At 49.2% G+C, this 14657-nt stretch overlaps 5 protein-coding genes across 5 annotated transcripts; 3 read left to right on the top strand and 2 right to left on the bottom strand.

Moving 5' to 3' along the window:
- Positions 1 to 197: 197 nt before the first annotated feature.
- On the bottom strand, positions 198 to 2975 carry EI90DRAFT_3120619 (uncharacterized protein; the record flags this gene model as incomplete). The annotated part of the gene is made up of 1 exon (XM_039063326.1): positions 198 to 2975. One exon carries the CDS (start codon positions 2973 to 2975, stop codon positions 198 to 200), a length of 2778 nt encoding a protein of 925 aa, XP_038918291.1.
- Positions 2976 to 5870: 2895 nt separating this feature from the next.
- Positions 5871 to 6505, top strand: EI90DRAFT_3014723 (uncharacterized protein; the record flags this gene model as incomplete). Its single annotated transcript, XM_039056814.1, has 3 exons — positions 5871 to 6137; positions 6193 to 6252; positions 6311 to 6505. 3 exons carry the CDS (start codon positions 5871 to 5873, stop codon positions 6503 to 6505), a joined length of 522 nt encoding a protein of 173 aa, XP_038918290.1.
- Positions 6506 to 8329: 1824 nt separating this feature from the next.
- EI90DRAFT_2969826 (uncharacterized protein) lies at positions 8330 to 10437 on the bottom strand (the record flags this gene model as incomplete). Its single annotated transcript, XM_039055669.1, has 5 exons — positions 10067 to 10437; positions 9645 to 10012; positions 8885 to 9578; positions 8532 to 8830; positions 8330 to 8467 (listed from the first exon to the last, which is right to left on the bottom strand). Exons 1-5 carry the CDS (start codon positions 10294 to 10296, stop codon positions 8331 to 8333), a joined length of 1728 nt encoding a protein of 575 aa, XP_038918289.1. The 5' UTR covers positions 10297 to 10437.
- A 1124-nt stretch (positions 10438 to 11561) lies between these two features.
- On the top strand, positions 11562 to 12482 carry EI90DRAFT_3120616 (uncharacterized protein; the record flags this gene model as incomplete). The annotated part of the gene is made up of 3 exons (XM_039063325.1): positions 11562 to 11754; positions 11827 to 12365; positions 12426 to 12482. The coding sequence occupies 3 exons, from the start codon at positions 11562 to 11564 to the stop codon at positions 12480 to 12482; spliced, it is 789 nt and encodes a 262-aa protein (XP_038918288.1).
- Positions 12483 to 13546: 1064 nt separating this feature from the next.
- Positions 13547 to 14455, top strand: EI90DRAFT_3153066 (uncharacterized protein; the record flags this gene model as incomplete). The annotated part of the gene is made up of 5 exons (XM_039065843.1): positions 13547 to 13594; positions 13671 to 13891; positions 13947 to 14049; positions 14120 to 14153; positions 14211 to 14455. The coding sequence occupies exons 2-5, from the start codon at positions 13698 to 13700 to the stop codon at positions 14453 to 14455; spliced, it is 576 nt and encodes a 191-aa protein (XP_038918287.1). The 5' UTR covers positions 13547 to 13594; positions 13671 to 13697.
- Between the last annotated feature and the right edge of the window lie 202 nt (positions 14456 to 14657).

The raw sequence follows: 14657 nt of genomic DNA, 5'->3' as shown, positions 1-14657 counted from the left end.
AATTGATAAAACGCGGCTCATGCATCCCCTAAAAACGGGATGTGACGCACCGCTCAAACTCAGAACTGTATCGATACCACGGCTATTAGAATTGTTCACCATTATACCCTACTCACTTCGGCGTAATCAAGGAATTAATAATGTGCATATATACATAATGTAAAGCGCTGTATCAATCAACTTCCATTTAAAAACAACTAAAGACCAGTCGCCAGGAAAATGGATAATTTAGAAGGAACAGACAGACCATGCGTTTCCATGTCTTGTGCCACCGTCGCCAGAGCTTGTAGCTGTTTCTTGTGGTGGGCTCTCAGTACACCGGGCAGTGCGTCTATCCCTACAGGCCTGGAATCGACTCTCTTCCCCAATAACAAACGCCTATTTCGTCGTCGCACGCTTCGTTGCATTTCCCGCATGTGCCAAAGGTCTCCGCGAGGGGCGAATAAAGCTATGGCAGCTCGGAAAAAGTGTTCATCAGGGACTGGGACGGACCCACCCAATTTGAAGCGTGGTATATTCCGTGGAGAGGTAGGAGACATCGACTTCTGCGTCATCAGCCAAGTCTTCACATGTTCATCAACCTCCAGGATCTTTGCACTGTTCTCGAGCATTGATTGGTACAGCCGCATTCCATCTCTCAGGCATGTCCGTGCAACCCTCAACCGGAGCTCATAGAGAAATGGGGAGCTATCGCAGGAAACGGAGTAAATGCCGCGACGACTTTCAGCGGCGTAGCACTGAAGCATGATGGTGTAGGCATGTACTGGGAGACACCACGGTTCCCACGAAATAAGAGTTGTAGAGGAGTTACATTCCCCTTTCATTAAAGCAGAAAATTGCGTTCTACCCTCCTCCCATGATCGCTTCTGCGCTGAGAGGGCTTGGGAGAACAGCCACTTTGCGTCTCTTGGGCGACCAACTTTGACGAGAAGATTGAGTAGCGCCAAATAGAGCTCTGGACCAGATGTAAGCATTTTCAAAAAGGTCTGATCTGCTGGTGTTTGAGCGGGACGGTTGAGGACATCTCGAACTCGTCGCAGAATAGCAAGCGCAAACGAGCGGGGAGCATTCGAAGAGGATTGGTGGTGGATAATTGACAGCAGGACATTGCGTTTCGTGATGTAGGTGTCAATACTTGAAATTAGGGTAGAAGTGTCAAAGAAATTCGTTGGGTCTGGCAGAGGAGCACAGATCTCCAGGTTCGAATTTAAACGTTCACGAGATCCAGGTTTGGAAACATCATCTCCTGGGACTCCCATGTTGATTGAGGAATCTATTGAAGAATGAGTGTGGGACTCCGTGGTCTTTACATCGTCGACACATCTTCCCATCGAGTGCACGAAACTGAGCAGGGCTTCAAGCTCCGCACTGGGTCGTAGCTTGGCTAAGCCCCTTATTAGAATGGCGGTCGTCACATGTCCTAGCTTGTATCCTCTTCTGCGCATTTGGTCAATGACCTTGATAGCTAAGGAGGGATCGGGTGTTGAACGATGTCGCAACGCGTAATTTAAAAGAGTATTCAGGGAATATTCATCCAACGGCTGAAGCATGGAGGGATCAGAGGGGCTTGGGGTCCAGCGGGAAAGCGAGAAGCTGCCCGAGGTATGCGCAACAGGATCGAACCTAAGAGGCCAGAAGATCAAATTATCGAGAATGTTCTCCATCCCAGATACATCGGCCTTTCGCCTTCCCTTCCGCAGCCCAAGTTCGACGCGATAAGCTCTATGATATCGTGAGAAGTTGAAGGTGACCTCATCTTCATGATCTGATTGTATTGTGGTTATCCTGAAAGGCCCATTTCCACACGCTCTACCGGAGACATGCTGCAAGACCCCAAGGAGAGGGGCCAGGTGGCCACATGGCAATGCTCTTTCCTCAAGCAACAGAGCCAAGATACCTAGGGCGGCTTGGGAGTCTAGCACACTAACGCCACCCCCGGGATCGAATGATTTTCTCGAATCTCGAAGATCCGGAAGGCTGAGAGCGGAAACAATTCTTCCCAACATCTTTGACGTAGGGAAAGGTACTGGGAGTTCAGAATAATGGAGTCCGTGATTGACAACGTCCTGCATTGGTATTCCTGCGATATGTTTGAGCGCCTGGCCGGACACGATTCGAGAACGATCATCCTGGCTAATGCGACAAAGGCCTTCTTCGCTCCAGTCCCAGCCGGACTTCACTCCCGTGTCCTTGCTTGGATCAGGGGAATTGGGCGTATGGGGTGCCAGATTCTGAGCATCTGTGTCATCAGGCGCATACGCCTCCACTTTAGCACCAGCAGTGCGCAACACAGAACGAACTTGATAATCTTTTACCAACACCGCAAAAAGCAGAGTGGCAGTGAGAATCTCGCCTTGCAGCAGGCAGGCATTGAATACACGATCATACATGAACCTTGATCGGCGCCATCGGTAATAACGGAACTTGTGCAAGAGAGTAATAGCACGCTGGGTGCCCTCATTCAGCCGTGTGGACCGGTATGTATGCTTTTTGGATTCCGAGAAGGACACGTTGGGAAGTTCGACGTTCGGATCGGATGAAGTTAATCCCGACCGAGATTCTCTGTGCAAGGCTTGACCCAAGCGTTCCATTTCGCTGGCTATGCTCAAATTCTCCGTTGTCGACATGTCTCTACAGGGACGACAGAGTGCATTGATAGTGGCCTCCAGCGTCTTTGTCTTAATCGTATCCAGTGTTACGGTGCCAAAAGTGGATTCCCCGCTCCAAAAAGAGATCCTTGGCTTTCTTTCAACGACGGCAGAAACAACTTTGAAAAGATGGTGCGTCCATTGCAAGCGGATAAGCCCGTGAATGAGCGTGGCGGTCGCAAGACGAGGGTAGGGAGATCTGAAACTAGTGTAACCGGGATTATAGAGCTTTCGAGGCGGAGGAAGACTATGGGTTGGGGATTGGACTGTACAAAATTGGTTGTACACGTCGAGAGCCTCAGCAGTACGGCCAGATTGGAGTGCCATTCGAATCTGGGCGCTGATTGTGCGCTCGATCTCCGCGCGTGACACATCCGACCCGTTTGGAGCTGTTAGGGTTGATAAAAGGGGAAGATGATGAAGTTTTGTCTGTGGGAACCCCGGCTGTGGGGGACTGAAGGACTCTGATGCAACAAAAGCAAGACGCCTAACGACGCCAAAAGATCCACATGGCTAAAAGTTGACAAGATGAAACGGAATTCTCGGGTTGACAAACTACATGACGCACCAATCGAGAACTCAGGAATTGGCGGTAGGTGGTTACATGTTGCTGACACAAACGACGAGCCCAGGCAAGCATGCAACTTCATATCACCGAGGTTCCACAATGCCTCCCCTCAGTCACACCAATGTTTTTCCACAAATATTCCGCTCAGTATTGGAAGAGCAGAGACCAGTGGAGCTGAGCTGGAACAGTTAACGAAAACAGCTAATTCTTGCACTGCCACCGAAGATTCTCAATTGAACCCGACGCCACTCGGTGGTTCGGTTCGGTTCTGGGGCCAGACACAAAGCAGGATCGCACAAGCCCAAACTATACCAGCCAGAGTATTCTACATACGGCCCCCTGCCGTGCGCTCCGCTGTGATAGCCGCACTGCCCATGTGAGAACGATATGAAGCAACAAGACGGCGTACCGGACACCACCTTTTGGGTTGTGGCAGCTGGAATCGGTCTTCATCGCCAGCATTGGAGAAGCCGGAATGCGCCCTTCCATCTCAAGTCCATCATAAAAGCCGCAATGTATTGTTGCACAAGAATTTTGACTGCACATCGACGTGACTCTGAATGGTCTGAGTGCGTCAATGTCATGGATGATACATGTTTATTATCTTTCCATCCCTCTTGTTGATAGCTGTAACAGAGCGTTATACTTCCGCTCACTGGTGTTCGTGTTGACATGCAGCTGAGGAATGCGCTAGCGTGCTCCGGTCATCAAGCGCAGTATGCAAGATCGAAGGCCACAGTTTCATCGTTGCCCGACAACGATGTTACCAGCGCCCCATACATGGGTGTTAGAATGTCTAATTCGCACATAGCGCCATATGACATAAAATACACAATCAACGAGCACCTTTACTTTGAAATCCGTTGCAACGTACTAAAGACCGGATCCGCAGGACCAGGCCCACCTAAAGCCCATCCCGCGCCTCCCAATGGGGGATAGAGGGATGTCTGCGATGAGGGCCGGTACCCTCACGCCCCTGTCGTCGACTCCAAGCAATGGCAGAAACGATGGGAGGTTGTCGGTGAGAGGATGACACGAGGCAGGAGGCATCGACCTGCAGGGGTAGGGCGGGCGTCGGTTGCGAGATAGATGCCTTTGTCGTTGATCAGCATGGATCCAGTGGGGCAGCACCCGTCGCATGGCACTTGACGTCGCCGCGCTGTGACAGGGATACCACAGCGCAGGACGAATTTAATCAGCCAACAGCGCACCCAAAATGCGTAATCACTAACCTATGGGCCGATCTGTTTACAATGGTACAACGCCCTCTATCACGATAGGTTTCAGTCCTCGAACATAGGGTGGAGGCGAGGTGTTTCTAGCCACCGATCACAACCCTCCCTTACCCACGTTTCAAAAAAATTCGGAAATCAGAAAGCAGGTACGTGTTTCATCTTCTAGCTAGAGTCAGCTTCGTGTAAATAATCACACCTCCTGAGACTGTTGCGACTTCTTCTGATAGGGTGATTAATTGTAGACTGGTACCGGAGCAAGCTTCCGCGAGTCTAAATACCAAACTCTGATCTTCGTTATCTGGTGGCCCAACGGAACAGAGTGCGGGCAGGTACACAACTTGTATCTCGGCGACACTTATGCCATTGTACTCCGTCCACATGCGAGTTCTTGAAGGTACATAGCTATATTCCATGCATATGAGACCGATTAAGAAAAGGTCGTCCCCTAACTGGTAGATCGAGTGTGTGCCTCAACATATGATTATTCGCTTTAAAGCGATATCTCTAGCACCCAGAATAAGTGTTTGATGCAACCTGTCCAGAGGCCGACAGAAATAGTGATCAGCGGGCCTCCCAGAGCTGAAGGTAACTCAATTGTGATACAAAATCATCATGCATTCTTGTACGCGAACGGACTGGAGTGACCGTTCTTTAGCACAAAGGCCGCAGGTTTGGAATTGTGTTAATTGCAAGCCTGAGCCAAACAAGGCTGCTTTCATCCAAGGGAAGGGATTAGGGCACACAACCGAGTTGATCGATCGCCTGATCTGAGCCAGCACACCAAACCAGCAATGACATATGTACCTGCACCCCGCATACACGTCGGCGTAGATGAAGTGTTTGTCCGCCTCGGTCATGCGGTGGCGAACAGAAAAACCCGATCTGTCCTGATGTTTTGTTCTGGACACTTGAGCCGCAAGCTGCTCGGTGAAGTGGGTCAAAATAAGCATTAACAAAATTCAAATTAATCAAGATTAGCCCCATCTCTTTTCGTCCACTCTCAGCCGGGGAGAGGGGATGAATCCAGCGTACTGCGACCAGCGTAGGGCCAGACCACACATGATGCGACGATGAGCAAGGTAAACTCTTGATATAAATGATGTAATCTTCACCCAAGTACATATCTACTGCTGCGCTTGCAGAGCGGGACGTCAGGTGGAGTCGAGAAATCAAACTGAAAGTGAATTTAAAGATTCGACACAACCGCATATATCTGCTCTTACTGTAAGTATATCATCTTTGCATATCGCGCAATGGGGCATCTTCATTCCAATTTCCAGAACCTTCCGACTCTGAGCTACTGGTTCCTGGCTTATCAATATAGGCTTATCGCAATGTGCATCATGCATATGAAATTCTAAGGAAACACGCAATATAAGTGTCAGAGTCCCAAGGTCCGACGGTGTTCACTATCGAGACATGCCTGCCACTCAACTCACCAAACACCTTGCCGCCGCTCTCAAAGAGCCATCCCCCAATCTGAAAACTGCTCTGCGGCTGTGTGACGCCTGGACCTCGTACTCTTATGACACCATGAAGGCCATCATAGATGAGTGCGTCGTGGACGACTATGTCTGGAACGCACTTCCAGAGTCCATCATCTTGCCGGGATGGAATCAGATGAAAAAGTCAGAATTCATCGAGGCATTCGGTACCGCTTGGTGGCCAGCGATGAAAGGAATGCAGGTGCGCAGTCCGATTATGCATGTGATAAGTGCGCACCGAGAAACTTCTCGTTTAGATGATCGTCTTAAACATGGTGGAAAACGAAAATAACGTAATCCTCTACACAAAGCTGGGGGTGCGTCCATTCATGACTATGCTTTTGCACTGGAGTGCTGAATAGCCCCTAAATGTAGCCTTCTGCCGTCTCAGCGGAAGGAAACCCGATCGCTACTTCATACGTACACAGGTTCCGCTCCAACGCCAGCGGGAAAGTCGTGGAGCAAAGGGACTTCCTAGATACCAAGTTCATACATGATTTTTGGTGGTCAGAGCCTCAGCGAAGCATAGTAGCGGGAGGAAGCCCTATAGCAGCTGGAGGAAATCGCTAACCAAGACTTAGTTCTACTTTGTTTCCGGTCGATGTACACGGTTCAACGAATATGCGATGCTTTTGGCCAAATAACAATGTAACATTTGACAGTCATCGGAACACCAGCCCACTCCTGAGGGTTCGCCCCACTTGAATCAGTTTTTCGCAGTGGTAGAAGTCCATCAAGTCGCCAGAGCGAGAATAGCGAGCCTGTAAGTTTCAAAGGAATCATGAGCCGAACCGGGGGGAATAGTTCTTCGGAAGTAGATCTGAATTGTGTTGTTTACTATTCGACGTCAAGTTCATAAACATTGGTTGAGCGAGGTGCCGCTGAACGCACGCCTTCAGCGGCGCCGAGCAACCAATCAATAAGCTGCTCAGTTTGGAGTTGATATAAGAGGTTTCATGGCAAAGCTCCTGCAGCCGAGTTGTGAAAAGCGGTGGTATGTTCTCGAATCCGGGAACGCTTAGGAGCACGAGCCTGAGAGAGGGTCGAGCACCTTCCCAGCGAAGGTACTTAGCCAGTGTAGGGTCTCAAAGCGGGTGGTGAGATGTCTGCACTTTCTGCAACGTCGCCAAGGATCCTGCAGTAGCTATAATAAGGAGAGGTGGTGCTACAACCCCATTAGGAGGAGGTTTCAGGACTAGAAGACAGATCCCACGAATGAGTCACATGTAGCACGAATGGCAGCCAGAAGTGAGGGGGTAGCATGGCGAACCAAGAGTTGATGAAATTACTCATCCAGTACCGCTGAAAAAAATGGAGGTAGGAGAATGTCACGAGATTCTTTGCGTCTTTAAGACTGGTCATCTTCGAAGACAGTCGATAGGAAGCCAGGTACGTAATGTGCCTGCTATCTGACAATTTTACTTCGTGGGAGCAGACTTCTTTCCCGAAGAGGGGTCCCATAAATGCATGGTGACGAAGCTGTGATTTTCCAACTTCTATTGACCTAGTTGAACGTAAGATCGATAGATCTAAGCTCCACCCAGACTCCTGCCCGAGTCGTCTTTCAAGTTTATGCGCGTGGGGTTTGCATCTGACTTTTAGGATGGATTAAACCCCTAGACCTTGTCAGGGGGCGGAAGGCCCTTTACCCCTAACCCATCTCGACATTGCACGGATTTACATGTTCCATTCGGGTCTCGTGTTTTGGTTCCTGCATGCCCGCGCCTATAGCTCGGTGTCCAGTACTTAAACAAAAGTGGGACGCGTAGTCTTTGTCTCTATGATACGCGTTATCAGACTGTCGGACATCGACCTTGATACCGAGCTCTCCGGCCCTGCCTCACGGTGCGGCCGAGGAATTTCTAACAACGGGTCAATTCTGCTTCGAGGATACCGGGCCCCTTCTGGCAAATCTCAACCGGAACAATCCATGCAAAGGATTTTGGAAACAGGCTGAGGACCCGAAATACAGTGGGTATTACGTCCAAGGACGAGTGGTTGAGTTACAGGAACTTTAGAGAGGCGCTGCTGCACAAGAAGGCTCAAGAAACCCGATCGAAATGTTTGACTCGGAGTTTCCCGTCAGGCTCGAGGTTGTTGGATGTATGATAGTTATGATACCGTAGATAAGCTAGGTTAAATTGGTCACTTAGAAGGGAAATGGGGGACAAAGTGTAAGACATTGTTGGAGTCATAACGACGAAGATGAACGGTCAAGAAGGTGAAAGTGGTGCTTCATCGGTACACGCTATTTCTTAACAGATCCGGCACCATGTGTGGACAACTGCCATAGGTTATGACGGAAGAGGAATCCATCTGTAACCTTAAGCTAATTGTGATCAAACTCCACAGCATACATTTTAGGACCCGAGCTTCGCGGTATGACAAGAAATCCCTATAACTTCGCCTTGACAGCGCTAGACCGTTTTTCCCGACCCAAAAAGGCATCTCGGACGTGCCTACGTTGTACCTTTCCTGTCGCGGTTTTCGGGATAGACTCCGTAACGAGGATCCTGGTGGGAATTTTGAACTGATCAACCCAAGAGAGCCGTGTCAGCAGGCCATCCAGCACTTCCCGAGATATTCCAGCGTACCGTGGACAACTTGGTCCCCAACTCCCCTTGAAGTCTCTTCTCCACTTCATCCCCGTTCTTCCCCAACGCTTCACCAGCATTGCCACTCTTGAGCACAACAGCCGCCCAAACGATTTCTCCATACTTATCATCAGGAACACCAAACGCAACAGCCTCTCCTACACCTTTGATCCCCAACAACGCATGATCGATCTCCAAAGGTGATACCTTTTCTCCCCCTCTATTTATAAGTTCTTTGAGGCGTCCTGTTAATTGAAGATGGTGGGGTGGATTTGGTTGGATGAACCCTTGATCTCCCGTTCTGAAGGTGCCATTGTCAAGCATCGTAGATTCTCGCAAAAATCGTGAGACATACCTAAACCAACCCCCTTCCCAGAATGCCTCCCTATTCACACTCTCGCCAGCCCAATATCCCTTCGTAACATTCTTCCCTCTGACACAAACCTCGCCCAATTCACCCCTCTTGACCTCTCTCCCATTACCCACGTCTCTGATGCAAACCTCCACACCGACGCCAACCCCAACGGTTCCCGGCACCCTTTCTCCTCCTTCTCCCTTTTCACTCTTCACACGACTGAACGGAGCTAAATTAGACGTCATCTGATGTGCAGCCTCCGTCATTGCATACGCTTCCAATACAGGCGCCTTGAATCTCTCCTCGAGTGCCCTCAAAGTACTCGGGCTCAAGGAACTACTGCAGCTTCGTATAAACTTTATCTTGGGCAATGTATTCGGAAGTGGGGTGTTCAGAAGGATGGTATGGATTGTTGGTACGGCTGTGTACCACGTGCATCCCTCAGAGATAAAATCCTTCCAGAACGTCGATGCCGAGAAGGGTGAGCCGGAGAGCGAGGGCGTAGGGATAACAACGGTCCCACGAGAACGTAAGGGAGAGAGGAGACCTGCTAAGAGACCGTGGACGTGGAAGAGTGGCATAACGAGGAGGGATTTATCTGTAGGCTGGAGGGAATAGGTTTGAGTTATGTTTTCCATCGTTGTGATTAGATTTAGGTGGGAGAGGGGAACACTTTTTGGACGTCCAGTTGTTCCTTGTGGTGTGAATAATACATTGTCAGAGTCGAAGGGTCCGTGGGCATGAAAGAGAATATGCATACCTGATGTATGAAGGACGAGCGTGATATCATCTGGAGAAGGATTCTCATACTTATAAAGCTTTGTGCCCCTAATCGGCACCCCAACCGTCGCCAATTTCCTCCCAGCATCCTTCACACCTGAAAAAAGCCCCGACCGATAGATCACTCTGAGCAAAATATCTCTATCTTCTTCAAGTATAGAGATTTCCGCTACTCGCACACCCACTTCTTTTGCGGCTTGTAAGGCATTTTGAGCGCCTTTTGAGATGCCCGAACCTGGATAGAGTGTTGATAAGACGGGGAGGACGAGAAGCGTTGGTTTCGTATCTTCAAGGTAAAACTTCACTTCGTCAACGGAATAGGTTGGGTTTAGAGGTGCTGCAATGGCTCTGGATGAGGTTAAATATCTGACCAGTGGATGCCAGAATTGGGCTTGGACTTACCTGGCAATGCCAGTCCCCAAAAATGTCACGACAAACTCTAAGCCATTGACTAACGATGAAGCAATGACATCTCCTTTGCGAACGCCTAACTCTTGCACAAGTTTGTCCCTAAAACGGGACACGAGATATCTGAGTGTGAAATATTTAACGTGACGCGCAGCGTCATTTGGAGACATCAACGTGAGCGCAGGAGATGGAAGGGGATCTAAGAGCTCCAACAGTGTATCCATTGATAATGCGGGGTGCCAATCGAGGGGTGGGTGCCAATGCTTGAACAATGGGGTTGAACGACTTTTCGGTCAGCCCCGGGTGGATGAATGTGGGAAAGGGTCAGGGTCAAACAGCCAACAACCTTGACTTGCTTCGATGATCAGCCTGCTTTTCAATTTAGAGTGTGCAAGTATCGCCGGCACACCGTCAAACGATCTCTACATCTCGTGCTTGATCACCTGTTGCAGTACTAGTGCTACTACCAATTGTGCATGTGGTGACCATCCTGCGCAACGGATTAGCAGGCAATCTCTATTATATTATATACATATGTGCTCGGACCCTCCGTTCTTCTTGCTGAACTGCATGATTGGGTGTACGTGTTCTTGGTAGCAGTGTCATGATAAGCGAAGTGCGAGACTAGCACTGCAAGGAACAGCCCCGAAGTTGGCATTACTCTTAATCTTGTTCTATTTCTCATAACTATAATACAAAGGAGTTCAAGCTGGACTTCTCACCCCTGAATGACGTTGATGGGTGCAACCGCTGTCACACTCAACATCCTTCCTCAACTGTTATTGGAGCCCACGGTCGGAGGCTGAGGTGCAGTCTAATTGGTGCCACTAGTTGGTATATATCATGAGGTGGAGGGGTCAAGAGGGTCTTATACGTTGAAATCCCACTCTTTCGTGCAAGTTCTACGTAAAATTTCCCTCGCTAGATCGATTAAAAACCCTTAGGAGCTATTAGCGCCATATCTCGTAACATGTTATTACAAATACAACTGCTAGCCTCTCATCGGTTCCCAGGAGTATTAAAGGCCTTAATTGACCTTCCAAGCTACCTGCCTCTCGACACTCGGTAGCAAAATTAGCCATTCTCATTTTGCTCGAGTTCCGTAAAACACAACCCTTGCAGAAGTGGTCCCCTTCTCATCTTTTCAAAGTGCATCCCAGTCTTCAAGACTATGGTTCCGAGGCGTATGTTGACCAATGGCCAAAGCTATATAAGGGATGTTGTCGTCGCTTACTATTTACCCTTGACCCGTCTGCGGCTTTGAAGGGACTCCCGAAGTACGAATTCTACACTTTGCCCTTTGAAGCCAGACTCCTTCCCAGTCACTCACATGATTTCTCCGAGGTTTAGCCGCAATTTACGTTGCCTCCGAAATCTGTCGAGCTCACGATCGATGTCCACGTCTGCGCCAAGCCGAAAGCGGGATCGATCGGGTCCGCAGGAGTACTTCCCTTCCAACAACTATGATATAAAGTGGATGTCCTCGCCAATGTCAGATCTGGTACATCCTACTATCATGCCAGCACTCAGCATCCTCCCTCCTAGGTCAAGCTCATGGGCTGAGACGCTGACCTATTTTAGTGCGGTCGATGACACTGTGAGGGAGGGAGGAACCAGCAAGTCTTATATGACCGTAGTGAAATTTCCTCATGCCAATACCGCCTGTTTTCAAGGGTTCCTTGGTGAGTTGTCTGTGATTCAGCATGTCTATTTCGAGCGCCGTGGTCTTCCTGCAGTGTCTAATCCTTGAGCAGATACAACCACCCTTCGTGGTGCAGGCTTCGCTTCTCAAGCATATTATGGCCCTTTGCCAGCCGAGTTATCCCCTTCGACTCACTCCGGCATCAAACTCACCCTTCTGGTCCCAATCGAACCTAGTGGCGTCGATGCCACCAAAACATCCAGTTTCACTCCTGGAGGTGGTCTTCATTCCGTAACGAGATACGTTCTAAGCTTCAAGACCGACGCTCCACAACGTGAACCAGATGGTGGAAGGGGAAGCGTCATCACTTACGACTTGGCCTTCGAACCATCCAGCCCTTCTCCGGACCCTTCCAGCCCTTGGTCCCGTTCGGCTTTGGAAGCTGCTCGTGATCGGATTGATATGGCATCGTGGAACACGGGTTTGGGGGGCCGAACAGTGCTGGGACAGACGAAGTTGGTTACTTTAGGTGCATCGTGGTCCGATTTCGTGCCCACTCATCGTGGAAAAGAAGTTCCGAGGGACAAGGCGCCTCTTTTAGACCCCTCGGAAGTGAAGGTAATCAGCTTTATGGCACGAAGTGACTTTGGGGTATGTCAAGGATGAATGATTCTGTTTCCGTTAACCGAAAAGTTTTCTGCATCAATACAGGAACAATCGGGGCCTTTCGAACTGCACATCATATCACTGGATGCTGTGCTACAATGAGCTCTTCCACAAAAGCTACGATTCCTAGGACGTGTTTTGGTTGTGTCCATCGGGATAATGCCCATACTCTACACAGTTCCCATGGTCCGCCAGGTCCATTGGTTAAGATAGAATTTTTAATGCGTGTAGGTCAAGTTGTGCTTTGGGAAGATGGCTGTTGTCATATCCAGTGGCGGCACAAACTGAGCCCATGTCAGTTGCGTCATGACTACTCTCAATAAATTAAGGCACAATCTATGGTGACCCTACATACCTGATCTTTCTCCCGACACCGACCGAATTCACGAAGAATCCCGCTGGCCGGGGTGTGAGAAGACGGACTTGTTGAAATCGCAAGTGCAAATTTGATTTAAGCAAATTTGCTGCGAGCACCCCTCTTGTTTGCATCCCACGAAGAGAGAGCCTGGACCTGCATCCCGGTGGTTCGCGTTTTTTTAGTTCGGTGGAAGGGAGCGCGTGTTATTGGAGGCGGCACGTATATGTGTAAAGTTGAGTTTTAGGATTGGTATACTTTCCTGAGGAGTTACTGATGAAGATAGCTTCACGAGCTCGTACTACATGCATAGAAATATAATGAGTATAAAACCCTGAGCAGCAGCTAAAGGGTATAGGGTCAGACTCGCACGGGAGGACTGAGGGAAAGGGAAAATTTACAGTAAGCTTCGTCCTAATGATTATGTGACGTTGTGCTAGATCAGATATGTCCAACCCATGATAAGATTACATCAGGCAAATAGGAATAAGAAAAATTGGTATCGGAGGTATCTCGCATTAACACCGCGTTTAAAGATAAGTCATCACCAACATGGTGATCCCGAGACCACAAGAGTCAACAGATCAATGTGTGCGCCACTTCAAAAGATGGTCCCATTTACCATATTCAACAGAGACCATTTAGAAAAGTCTCATTTGGCGCGCCGATGCATATGTCGCGGACTCCCAAATGCCTATGGACTTCTGACAGGCTGGTGACAGTTCCCACGCCCAGAAATCTCGTGATTCGCTGAATCTGTATAAATACTGGGGAATTGCCCTCAAGGGGTGTTCACATTCGCAACTTCGCAGTGATTGGCGTCACTATCAATCACCAGGATCCTCCCAGAGAACCTATAGTAAGTCCCCTCGACGACGTTCATTGCAAGTTGTGGGCAAGAAGAATGCAACTTAATTGAGTTTCCGTCTTCCTAGTAGCGCTCCAGCAACGAACAACGCACAATGGCTACGAGCATCCCTCCTAACCCACTGAAACCTACGCAGCGCATTGTTACTGGCCATAGCGCGGAGGGGAAAGCCATTATTATCTGGGATGATGAGCTTGAAAGGATCCCTGTTGGGCCCGGAGTGGAGGACGCTGTCAAAACTACCGTCTGGGTGGAGAAGGAAACACCCGTGAAGAACTCTGTTGAACGGTAAGCCCAGTTATTCTCAACCCATATCTAAGACCTAATGATTTGCTTCTCAAAGTGTTGACCGCAAAGATATAGTCCCCGATCGCTTCAACTTGGCGCAAACTGGGGGATCCCACTTTATAATATTCGACGTAGCACCTGGAGGTGGTTCACCTACTGTGAGTGACCACGCATCAGTCGGTTGCGCTTGCGGGCGACGTACATTCATGTTCTCCTCAACAACTCTAGCATCGTCTCAACTCCCTTGATTACGGAATTCTTCGTGAGTCCCTAACAATCGTTGGCACAATTAGAACCCTTCTCGAACATTTGTTTTTAGTTGCTGGGGAGATTACCCTGCTTCTCGATGATGGCCTTGAACGAAGGCTCACGGAACCGGGAACTGTGGTCGTTCAACGAGGCAACATTCACCAGTGGATTAATCGTGGTAATACGTGGTCGAGAATCGCATTTGTTCTAATCGATGCCGTCCCGGTGCAAGTGAAGAACGCCGAAGGGAAAGCAGTTGACCTTCCAGAAATCTTTGAGGGCGGAAATTGCGATGCCACTCAGGCACAAAAGTGACTTCCTATATTTGGGAGTCCTAGCCTCATGTGTTTTCTCCTATCCAGGGACAATGAAGGGTCAGCGGAGAAACCTGTGTAACATCCAACAGATCGCTGCATCTGGAGTCTGGATCGAGAACATTGCTGTGCGATTTATTTCAAATTCTGTACACTAGCCAAGAGAACGTGCGGCTGTTTGTCCTGATTAGTACCACAAATGA

Source organism: Cantharellus anzutake, assembly GCF_015039405.1.
Source record: "Cantharellus anzutake strain C23 chromosome Unknown EI90scaffold_14, whole genome shotgun sequence".
In the NCBI taxonomy this organism is placed as follows: Eukaryota; Fungi; Basidiomycota; class Agaricomycetes; order Cantharellales; family Hydnaceae; genus Cantharellus; species Cantharellus anzutake.
The sequence above is the reverse complement of the archived record's forward strand: the minus strand, read 5'-3'. Positions and strand labels throughout refer to the sequence as shown.